Source organism: Lonchura striata, chromosome 12 (assembly GCF_050655825.1).
Source record: "Lonchura striata isolate lonStrDom1 chromosome 12, ASM5065582v1, whole genome shotgun sequence".
Classification (NCBI taxonomy): domain Eukaryota; kingdom Metazoa; phylum Chordata; class Aves; order Passeriformes; family Estrildidae; genus Lonchura; species Lonchura striata.
This window is the reverse complement of record NC_140714.1, coordinates 9,367,797-9,379,841: the sequence shown is the minus strand read 5'-3', so window position 1 is coordinate 9,379,841 and position 12,045 is coordinate 9,367,797. Positions and strand designations below refer to the sequence as shown.

Sequence of the window (12,045 nt, the reverse complement as noted above, 5' to 3'; positions counted from 1 at the left end):
TTTTGAACCTTAACAGTGTCTTTGAGCCCCAGGGAAGAGAGAAAAATCCAGAGCAAAGCTGGCAGAGTTACTTGGAGTTCTGTGCTTGGTGCAGTTGCCATACAACCAGCAAGCTCAAAATTGAGGGAAAATTATTGTCATGGAACAATTCTTCCAATCTGTTGCTGTATTTGACTCTTTTCTAGTCAAATGATAATTCTCACTGCTGGACAGGGAGTGGACTAGTCTCACTATTGATGACTTCTGTTTAGTCCACACCTTCCTTGAAGTTGTGCCCAAGACTGGGCGTTGTGTTGCAGCTGGGACATTTTCAAAGCAGAAATGTTGCTTTGTGTCTTCTGACCTGTACCCATTTTGTGCATCCCAGTATGGCTGAGTTTTCTTTGACAGGTTGATTTAAACTCATGTTCAGTTCATGATTTTGTATGTTTGTCAGAACAACCCGTTAGTCTTGTAGCCTGTAATTGTAGAAGTGATTGTTCTAGACTCTGCTAAGCTGTGTCTTGTTTTTCTCTATCCATTTCCCAGTTTAGTAGGGAAATTATTAATGGTGTCATCTAGCATTCTTGTTTCGTAATCTGAACAAACTTAAATATGGTATCTATTCCATTGTATAGTTAATAAAGTATTGAAAGTTAATGTGTCCAGAACAGATGTTGCAGGAATAATTAGTTACATTTCTACTTTTTGAATGTAAATAATTGTTAGCTGTTCTAATGAGAGGTTTCATCCATTTTGTAGGAGTTCCCTGGCTTTTTCTTGGAAAATTATTTTTAGCATTTGATGGTTTTATGATTAACAGTCTGGAGATCTAGAAATCTGCTTCTTATGTTCAGGAATGCTTAGTAAACTCACAGGGGACACCTTCTTTTTAGCCAGCTGAGGTCTAGAAATGGTCCAGAACTTGATGATACACTCTCTCAAGGCCTGATCTGTGTCTTGTCTATTTTTGACTACTCAGCCAAGGAGGTTGATTTATAAAGGCTGTTGAAATAGATCACATATTTTCTTGGATTGTCAGCAGGCCTTATCCTTAAGCTACTGAGAACTGTGCCAAAAAACTCAGCTGATGATGTCAGTTTTCATCCAAAGCATGGCAGTGTCTGAACCTCGCAAGGAAACTGAACTGTAAGCTGCTCTCACGTTAATCACACCCTGTGCAGTGACTTGGCTGTCAGATCAGATGCCACGTTTGAGGTAGAGGTGCTCCAGACTGGCTGCCACTTCACCCTTTTGCTGGCGGCCACAGTGGAAACCCTTGAGTTACATTTGAACAAAGAAGAAGTGTCTACTGTGCAGTAGTGAAGGCCATCAAAATAGATCCTGTCACCTGCTCTTCATCCTCGCTTTGAAGTTTTCACTTTGAGGATTGTGGCCACTGAGTTTGTGATGTACTTTTATGATAGCTTTGAGGAATCATAAGACACACACGTGTATCCCTAATAGGATACACATTGCTGGCATGCAGATGAACTGTGGATTCCTGAAAGGTAAAAGTACAATTTTAAACCTCTCTAGGACAAGAGGAATCTGGTACAGTGAGTCCCCTGGGTAAACTGCATAAATGAAAATTGCTGTTTGCTTTTTTTCTGCAATTTGCTGTCATTTCACTGGATCAGCCGAGTGTTTTCCCTTATATTGTGGCAGTTACCTTTATAGTAGAATAAGCAAAGATTCCTGCCTGCCATCAGGAGTCAGTCTGTATCAAGATATAGGCTAGCATGCCCACTGCAGCAGCTGATTTGCTGAGGCTTCAGTTCATGTTTGCTTCTGTGAGAAGTGAAACATTCTTAATTGTCCACGTTCAGAAGACTACTGTGACTTACCTTTTTTATTAGTAGCTGAAGAAAATATTTGCTTTTTTATTCTTTTCTTGGCTTACCCTCCTTGAAAACTGCTGGTTGCATTTTAATCAGATTTTTTTTGCTCAAATTTGCTCTCCTTGGCAGGAAACAGCTTTTTTGCAAAAATCAGTGGTTGTACATAGTTCATTATATTTGCATCCCTTTTCTTTTAAATTACTATTGTTTTAATAGTTTTAGGTGCCACTGTCCTGCATTTTTATGTTTATAATTTGCTCTTTACTTATGTCTGGTACTGCTGATGATTTCTGCTCCCAGAACCTGTGTCAGGAAGGGCACAGCCCCACCACAGTAGGTGGGCTCAGTGCTGACAGCCGTGTTCTAACACACTCCCTCCCGAGCACACACCAGCGAGGTAACACCAGGCTGCTGAGCAGCCTGCCCTGCTCACACAAGTGTAGGAGTTGGAGTGCATCCTGCAGGATTGCAGAGAAAGTTCCCGAGGAGTTTCACGTTTATGCAGTCTCGTTCTGTTTCAGCGCTGGATCAAACAAGCCCTGGAAGAGGGGATGACTCAGACCTCAGCAGCTCCGCCAGAGAACAGAACCCAGTGTCTATACCAAAGCAATGACAACAGCAGCTCCTCCAGCATCTGCAAAGATGACACAGGTAAGTGTCCAGCACCATCAGGGCAGCATGGGCACTGGAGTCAGACTGGGGAAGGTGCTGAATACCAAAGGCAACTGTATAAGTGACATCTTAATGTGTCCTGCTGCCTGATGGCACATCTTATGGGTAGGTGAGAATGTTGCTTTGTCGTTCATTCAAATTTCTGCAGACCCATTCTAGCTTGAGTATCTGTAAAGTTTCTCAGTATTTTCCTGTGAAAAGATAATCACTTAACATTGCAGTATCAATCTCAGTGCTCTGGTCTTGTGCAACAGAAGAGAGGGGTTAGAGGGAAGAGAGCCCAGGATCATCTCTTTTTAGCAAGATGCTGTTAGAAGGACGACTAAATACATGCTGACTGTAGGAGGATGTAGCAAAGTCTTACGGGCATGTGTGTAATAAACAAATTACTAAGTAAGTCTCAAGGATGAAGAAGCTAAAATCTGAGTTAAATAGTTAAGTATTGTGTCTGAGTTTACAAAGAGAGTGCAGATCAGCCCAGTCAGGGATCCGTTTTCCAAGGATGACAGGCAAGAAGCTAGACATCAAATAGATAATACAAATTTGATTATTGAAAGGTTAGATGAATAGGAAATGAACAGAATGCTGTACATCTCGAGTAAGACCTAACCTGTAGAATTTACTGGTGATTTGTTCTTGTTTTTTTTTAACTAAGCATCAGAAAATATTTTGAAGAGAGGGAAAGGCTTTAATCCTTTGTGGAAGTGGAAATATGCTTGGGCTGTATTGATGTAGCCTATAGGGAACTGTTAGGTTCAGGTAGTGATAACTGAGCTGGCTTTGATTTGTTTGTAAGAATCATAATGACATGTCCTCTGACCTCTCTCCTCTATTCTCCTCTTTTTAACCTTTCCTGTCTTCCTTTTCCCTAGCTCCCTCTTGTGCTTGCTACTAGTTGAAATATTTGCTTTCCTTGTTCACTGCATGTTCCTGATGATGTATTGTTCTGTTACCAGTATCTAAACATTGATGTAGAAGTAACTCAGAGGTCCTTCATTTTTAGAAGTCTTTTGTAGTTGCATTGAAGACTCCTGGGCTTCATTTGGGCTGGGAGTAGAGGGAAGAGGACAGCACGTGATTTGCTCATGTTCAGTGGGTCAGCCGTGTCCTCAGCTCAGTTTGTGTTTCAGACTTGCTGAGTCCCCTGAAGAAATGGAAGTCTCGCTACTTGATGGAGCAGAACGTGAAGAAGTTGCTGCGGCCGCTGTCTCCCGTCACGCCCCCGCCCCCCGTGCCCCCGGTGCCCGGCGCGGCGAGCCCGCAGCTGCCCACGCCCTGCTCGTCGCTGCCCGCCGACGAGGAGACGCGCAATGGTTACGGCGTCATGTTCTCACCCATCCCCTCTCTGGCTGCCAGCCGCTGCAATACTCCACTACAGTTCGAGGTAAATCTGCCCATAACTGGGTGTGCTAAAAACAAAAGAACGGCAATATTTGCAGCAGAGCTGGCACTAGGGCCTTCCTTTTTGAGTATGTATTCCTGAGCAGCATCACAGTCTCAGCCTCAAGAGCACTGCTGCCTTCCTCTTCTGCTTCACTTCTAGACAGATCTGCTCTGTGAAATGTCAAACTTTGCTACAGCCCAGCCTCCCCTCACTCTGTAGCTATCAGTAACATTAGTCTTATCTTTTTTTTCTATTTCTGCAGAGTAGCTCCTAATTTCTCAGGTTTTTCAGTGACCTTTAATCATCTTCTCCATTTCAAATCTCTGTGCCAATGGGCTTTTCAATCCCTGCCACTTCCAAAGAGTACAAGTATTCTATTTCTCAGAGGCTGTAAAGCATCCTTGGCTCCTCTTCCCCTGAACAGCTTTCAGTAACCCAGAGTATGGTAGCGTTACTTCACATTGTCTTCCACTTTATTCTTTGGTTTTACAGATTGAGGTTTTTCAGACTCAATTTTGTGATCTTTTTAGAGTGGAAGCAATTCAGAGGATGCTTAGCCCTTCCTTATGCATAAGAGTGGCCAAAAGCATGATGCTTCTGCTTTTTTTGTGGAGTTTGTCAGAACTTTTTGTTAAGAAATTTCTGAGATTCCTCAGTTTTCTGAGGTTCTCTGCTTTGCAGAAAACAGTGACTCCTGCTATATTTCTCTGATAGCAACATGGCTCTGGGAATCCTGCCTCTCTGGTTCTATTTTAGGCCTGCTCAGTATCATGGAAAGGGAAGTGCTTGGGAAGAGCCCTTAACAGTGCTGTCACATGCATACACTGCCTTCACTGATACAGGTGCTCAGATGATACAATATTTTGTAAAGCTGCTCACACCTCTTCTCTTGACTTGAGCTGGAAAGGTGGCCCATGGTGGACTGAAAGACACATGTTTGTTTTATAGTATATGTTTGTGAAATGTCATTTTAGCCTTTGAGGGATCTTAGTTTACTTTCTGGACTGAACCAGGCTTTTCTTCTCTCCCATGTTCTCAGACTAAAAACCATAAGTGTCTTTCTCTATACTTCATGGTGCAAAGTCTGTCTGACAGCATCAGAAATACAGAGGTAGCTGCTGCTTTTCTTAACATTCACAGTGCTCTGTTTTGGGTACTAAGTTGCATAATGAGATGCAGTAACCCAGTCCTATCTGTGCTTCCAGGAAGCTTTAGAAACTACTTAACCAACCATGATGGTGTCCAGGCTGGGGCCAGTTGTTTAGAATAGCTATTGCTAACCTGTGTGCTTTTATACATTGTAATTGCCTCTTGACTTTTGAAGCAGATGAATAACAAGATGCTTTACCCTCCTCTAGAACGTGTCCTCCCCCGAGAGCTCCCCTGCGCACAGGCCTGAGTCCATGTCACCTGAGGTAGCTATGGGAGCGTGGGTGCGTGGTGGGAGGGGAGGGAGGAGTGGCAGGCACTGGGAATAAGGGTGGAGCTTTAGTCACAGTAAGGCTGAGGAGAGTTTTCAGGGTTATCACAACAAAACAAACAAATTGAAGACTGGAATTTGATTCATTTGTTAACCTTGGTGGGAATCAGACAGTGCAAAGACTCAGTATGTCTCAGCTACTGAGGTGTAGGCAAGAGATTTGGGGACCCTGGAATTACCATCACCAATTTCAGATTTAGCCCAGCCCATGAGTGGTCTGTGAAATTTACTGAATAGTGGCAAAATGACTGCTGGGAAAGGGAAAGTATTCACTAGTTTTGACTTACGAGCACACAGTGGTATGCCTGACCTGCTCTCTTCAGCCTTGACTTACCACCCACACACTTGCAGACTGAAAATGTTGAGGAGATGGTGAAATGTAGTATTTTGCTTACCCTGACCTGTTGTAAAAGATGAGATGAACTACCTTGCTCAGTGACTGTTTCATAGTAGAAAATATGCGCTCATCTCCAATGTGGTGGATTACTTGGAGCTGTAATACAGCTGGGGAAATGTTCTCAGCAATAGCAGGAGGGCAGAGCTGGTGCCTGGTGCTGCTGTGTTTTTCCCTTTGCACTGTAGTCCTGCAAAGAGGATGAAATCTTGTCAGTTATACTCATTGTTTGAGATCCTGATATATTAATGTGATGAAGGAGATGATTATTCTGCTGCCCTGGAGGGTTTTTGGCACTTTAAGTAGATAAATGAATATACTGTTGTATTATTGCCTAGTGCTCCACAAACTCTGACAGCACAAAGATGATTCCATTGTGGTTTTGTTGGAAACTGTGAAATGTAAAAATGCAGTAAAAATTAAATGAATGTACTATTGTTAGAGATTTCCAAAGTTCACAATAAGTGAAAACAAATGACTTAGAGGTCCTGGGTATTTTATTGTTAGGAAGTTAGTAGTGGCTGACTTGGGACAGGCAAGAACTTGGCTAATAAAACAGCAGGACAGCAGGTCTGTTCTTTTCTCTCCTGGCTACTGCTCTATATGAGCAGTATGCCTCTGATGTATGAGGCAATTGAAAATGCTGAGTTTAATTCATTAACTGCCTGAGGATAGTGTTGAGCTTTATCCTCTTGCTGCAGAAAGATTGCTGAAGGGGAAGGGTTATCCTGTATTGGACAGCTGAACTGATCATTGTTTAGTCTCAGTCATTTCCCTGTGGAACGAGGAGAACAGTGCAGGAAAGAACCAAAGGGGTAACCAGAAGGGAACGGAGAAACTGGAAGCTAGCATTGTACAGAAGGTTTTCTGACTTAAATTTCTCTCCCTACCCTTGCTTGACCTTTTTCCTGACTACCCACCCCCCTCCTATATCCTTCTTGGATTTTCCAGGTCTGCCCCCGATCCGACCTGGATCTGAAGGGTGGGTACCTGGATTCCAGTGCAAACACCTGCCAGGAACGGCCATCGCTGCTCAGCTTTGCATCCTCTGATGTGGCTCCACAATCCTCCATAAACTCTACTTCAGAGATGAACTTCCCAGGGAAAAGTGGGGAAGCCCAGATGCTGCTACGAAGCTCTGATCAGGCTTTTCGGACAGAGTTTAATTTAATGTATGCCTTCTCCCCATTGAACGCTATGCCCCGTGTGGACGGGTTGTTGCGGGGGTCTCCTCCTTTGGGAGAGAGGAAGCCAATGAATTCAGAAGCAGGATGCTGCAGCTCTCCTGCTGAAGGGTATTTCAGCAGACACGAGTCAGGGCTGCTCAAAGAGACAGTGCATGGGTCCATGTCCCCCTGCAGCGAGAGGGCTGCTGAAGGCACCAGAGCTGCTCCCCAGAATCCACCACAAAGGAAGAAGGCAAGTACTCCTGTAAAATAACTTCTTCGTTTGCCATGAGGTTTACTGTTCCCACTCAGATTACTGTAAAGACAGGGAGAACAGAGAGAGTCTGGGCAAGTTATCCAAGCATTCAGTGCCTGGGTGAAAACAATTGTTACATCCTTTAGGCAAGATTTTGATGTGAGAAATGGAAAAAAAGACACCACTGTACAAGTACTTCTTCTGGGATCACAGAAAAAAGGGCAAGGTACTGGAAGCTTTCATTAACAGTTGCTAAACTGAGACAAGACCCAAAGCAATAACACAGTGCAGCTGTACAGCTGCTGGAGGTGTTATTTATCAGGATGAAAAAGGTCCTTACTAATGAGGGTCTAATGTTTCAAAAGAAAACATGGGCTGTTTACCAGAATATATTAGAACATTTCCATAACATTGCAACAAAAGTAAGATGAAGGTTATTTAAGCTTTAGCTCTTTGAAACTAAAAACACAGGAATATAGTTTAACAAAAGCAAATACATACTGGTTTCTTACAGCAGGCCAGTGACCCTTATGGGACTAAAACGGAAGTAAAATGTTACGTCAGGGTAGTGCTGTGATAAAATTGGGTACTCATGGGACAAATTATCAGTGCCTTTTCCTGTGCTTAGAATTTTTTTTTATGGCAAGTGTGGTAACTCAGATCACTTGTGTAAGGGTCCAGCTGGATGGAATATCTCATTTCCTTTCCATTTCTGGAGTCTGTTGATTTTTTTAAATTTGATTTTTCTTTTAAAATTACATTTAACTTAAAACCTTCATATGTTGAGTTACTTTTGGAAGTACCCTGTTCAATATTTTAGCATCATAAAGCCTTCTTTACGGGCATTGAGTCATAGCTGATAAATTCTTCAGCAGAGCTGCCTTCTGTGAGTCCTTTATGGCTCCTTACCTCATAATAACTCTGAGGAAAGTCACACTGAAAGGTAAGTGCCCAGCTGGAAATATTTGTGTCTTTTTAGTTCTGCTGACCTTGTGTTCTGAGGCTTTTATCTTTCATTGGTGTCTTTGATAAATCTGAGACTGCTTTGCCCAAAACACATTCTACCTTGGCTACGAGCTGTTTGTTTTGGTGGTAGTGCTGGAAGTTTGCAATGCCTCCGTAGAAGGAGCCTGCTCTAAGCAAGTTAAAATTCTGTGCAAGGCTTCACCAATCTTTTAGTGTTAATGTGGCTGAACTAGTGCAGGTGAACTGGGCACTGAAGATACAAGTTTTTTGAAGAAGACTCTTATTACCTGTTTTGGGGATGTACAGCTATTGAAAAAAATTACATAATATCATGAACCAGAGAGAGTGTATGGAGGATTTTATGAGGAAGGAGGTTACAGAAGCTTGTTGCTTGAATATGCATCTCCTGAAGTAATGTGAAAATCCAGGTGGTTAGAGAAGCAAGCGAGCTGGATGTTGTTACTGATGTATTGGTCATAAAAAGTAAAAGGAGGGTGATCATGGCAGTCTAAATTTGCACCACTTAGTTCTTTTCTGGAGTGCCTGCAGATGCAGCAAGAGTCGATAATCCCAATATGCCTTTTCAAGTTTTACCTGCAGACCGAGAAGATTTTTTGGACAGTGTGTGGGCCTGTTCCTCCCCCTGTCCTGGTCCTCTGTTCCCTGACTCATGGCTGTGTTTGCTCCCCCAGGTATCGCTCCTCGAGTACCGCAAGCGGAAACAGGAGGCCAAGGAGGGCGGCGACTCCGGGCGCAGCGCAGGGACCCCCACCCGGCAGGGCAGCAGCTCCGGGGCTGATGCGGACGGGAATGGCCTGTCAGGCTCCACAGCACGAACTCCATCCTCCCCACAAAGTGGCTTCTCCCCTTCTCATCCCTCCCTGCCTCACGTCGAGGACATCAGCCCACCAGACTCGAGGGGCTGTAGTTCCTCATCATCACTCAGTAAATCCCAGGAGAGCATCAGCAGTAGGTGGTGAGTGTTATCCTCCCAAGCAAGGCTGAGATTCCCCTCCAGGGAAGGACCAAACTCCCCAGGGTGCATTTCCATAACAATATGTGCAGTGAGATGGATTCATTTGGGTCTCTTGGTATTGTTCTCTTTCATAATTGCTGAACAACTGTGAAAGATATCAGCAGTCTTCTCAGCTTGTCTTTTAGTTCTTGGTTTAGATATCAAAAATCTGTATTGAAAGGTACAAATTTAAGCAGTTGTTGCTCTTCCACAAGTTCCATTTTGAGGTCTTGGGTTGTTAAGGTCTTGCCCAGGCAATGAAAGTCTATTGCAGGTCTTTTTTTTTACTGAAACTTCACTCTTATTGGACATGAGTGATACTAAGTCCACTCCTGTTCTGAAGGAAAGCTTGCAGGCCTCTGTAGCTTTGCATTTGAGAAGCAGGGACTGTGCAATAACTCCAGCTTTGCTAATTTACCAGGCTGTGGTCAGTGGTGTGCCTAAGGCATGGACAAACTACCTTTATCATGGTTACCATGAGAAGGTTTGATAAGGGGAAAGTCTTCAAAAATGTTTGAACCTGGTCCAAAACATGAAGCGGCGCACTGAATTGCCAAATGTGGCATTATAGAGCCAGTGATGGCTGGGAGGTTGTGCTGGCTGGATCTGTGTAGGGCATGGGCTCTGCTGCCCTGGAGTCAGGCTCTGGTTGTGCACACCACAGCAGAAAGGCACACACAGACACACACCCCCCTTTCCTGGTGCTGATCTCCATATACATGGTTGGGTCACTGCTCGGGTAATGGCAGGGGGGTGGCATGAGGAGAAATTCAAAGCAGTGCTGAGGGCGATGAGAAGTACAAAGTTTGTGTTGAAAGCACTTTGGTGAATTTGGAGGAGTAATAGACCTGTTTCCTTCCTTTCCCATCACTTTTCAAGCAGAGTTTAATGAAAACAATTTGTCTTTTACCTCTCTGACAGTTTTTTGTCTACTACATGACCTTCTGCCAGATATTGGGACTGACCACAGCTGAGGCAGTCTGCTAATTATTAATTTATCATCATTATTTTATTTTCAAATATTCTATAAAAATGATAATACTCCATGTTGTTCTTCTCCTGTGCTACTTCCTTCTGTCTGTAAAAGAGTGAGAAAATGCCAACCAGCTGAATGAACTAAAACTAGTTCAGGGTGAGGTGTCAGTGTGGCATCCTTGATTTTGTACCATCTTTTGTATTCTCTGAGCTTCATCTGCTGCTCCCTCAGCAGGTCCTGCTCTGGCTTCAGTTTCCCACATGGTTTCAGGAGTAAGTATTGTGTGGATATAAAGATCCTATTGTTACAGGACACTGGATATAAAGTTGAAACCATGCTGATACATTTTGAAGTGGGATTAAGCAGATTTGCTGCCTTTAAAATTCGTGGGTTTCTGTGTTTTAATGGGCACTCCTGACAAACGTACACTCACCTTCTACTTTTAAAAAATATATTAGGACTTGTTACTGAGGTAAAGTGACCCAGTTTCATCTTTCACTTCATGTGCTTATATGTCAGATACATTTCCAGACATTCACAATAATATTTGGAACAGAAAAAATTGGTGGGAACTAAAATGCCATGCCTTAATGTGCAGGGTTTTCCAGATTTTTGCTGAATTCTGCAATAACTGAGAATAGCTTTCAGTAAAAAAAAAAACAGAAACCACAATGGTTTGTCTATATCAGTTGCCAGGATAAAGCCATCATAATGTAAACAGATGTGCTGCTGCCCAGTAAACCCAGCCTTGCAGAAAACAAGTCTCCAAACAAACAAAATAATAAAAAACCCCTAATGGAAAGGGCAGTTTTCAATACCTCTTAACAACAATTAAATACCGAATTCAGTCAATATGGAGTAAATATACATGCTTCCATCATATGCAATGCATTAATATAACCTAAGTATTTCAATTCAGGCATTTTTAAGGCACAAATTCATCAGTGTCCAGAGTAAAGGCATTGTAAATCCCTGGTCATGGTGATGCTGCCTGTAGGTTAAAAAAACATTTCCAAAGAGATTTGGATGGTCCTGTGCATAGTAGAATGAATGTTGACCCAGAGGCCTGAAGTTTGTAGCTCTTGTTTTTCTTCAATGGTTTGGCTTTAGGAAAGCCACTTCACCTCTTTGTCACCCTCAGACAAGACATTATAAAATGGAATGATTCTAGCATTAATCTTGAGTGGAGAGTTTTCACACTACAAAATTAACAGGACAAAATGGCGTTAGTGGGCAAAATGGCCCAGCTAGCTCTGCTCTGGAATATTGCAGTATCCAACCATATTGTCTTGGCACAGTATTATCAGAAAGGTATTGAACTTCCTTCTGCTTTGTTTAAATTAACATAATTATGCAAAATAACTGCAGTTAATCTTAAGCCAATACCAGGATTTTCAAAAAAGTCTTGAATCTCAAAATTATTTTTCTGCAACCATGTGATTTACTGAACTGGATGCTTATACCATGTTTTTAATTAAAGACTTGGTGTTCTGAGGACAGTGGCATTATGACAGCAGGGAACAGCAGTCTGAAATGCTACTGGAGGTTTTTTACATGGCAGAAGCAGTTCAGCAGTTCGTTTGTTCTTCATCTGTCTAAAGAGGTGGTGGTCTCTGATCCCCTGTGCATTGGTGACATTGCTCTCAGCTATGTCACAGCACTTCTCAGCTGTCCCTGGGGTTTTGTTGCAGGATGGTGCCGACGTCAGTGGAGAGGCTGCGGGAGGGCCGGGGGATGCTGGAGAAGGTGCTGCGGAGCGGTGCAAAGGTGTCCCAGAGACACGAATCCTCCCCTACCCAGGACAGTGCTCTGGAGAGAGATGCAGGTAGGATGGTGAGACTTGGGGACATTGCTTGGTGGGAAATTATGGGCTTGGATAACTTTGCCAGCTGGTCTGTGAAGTTGATTAGTTGTAC

At 43.1% G+C, this 12,045-nt stretch overlaps 1 protein-coding gene across 1 annotated transcript in view; it reads left to right on the top strand.

Annotated features, from left to right (window-relative positions):
• SETD5 (SET domain containing 5) overlaps positions 1-12,045 on the top strand; it is a 65,089-nt gene that overhangs the window by 47,186 nt on the left and 5,858 nt on the right. The window contains exons 17-22 of the mRNA XM_021531454.3: positions 2,342-2,471; positions 3,623-3,876; positions 5,235-5,291; positions 6,702-7,169; positions 8,831-9,114; positions 11,821-11,954. Coding sequence (XP_021387129.3) covers positions 2,342-2,471; positions 3,623-3,876; positions 5,235-5,291; positions 6,702-7,169; positions 8,831-9,114; positions 11,821-11,954 — 1,327 coding nt within the window. The remainder of the gene's footprint in view (positions 1-2,341; positions 2,472-3,622; positions 3,877-5,234; positions 5,292-6,701; positions 7,170-8,830; positions 9,115-11,820; positions 11,955-12,045) is intronic.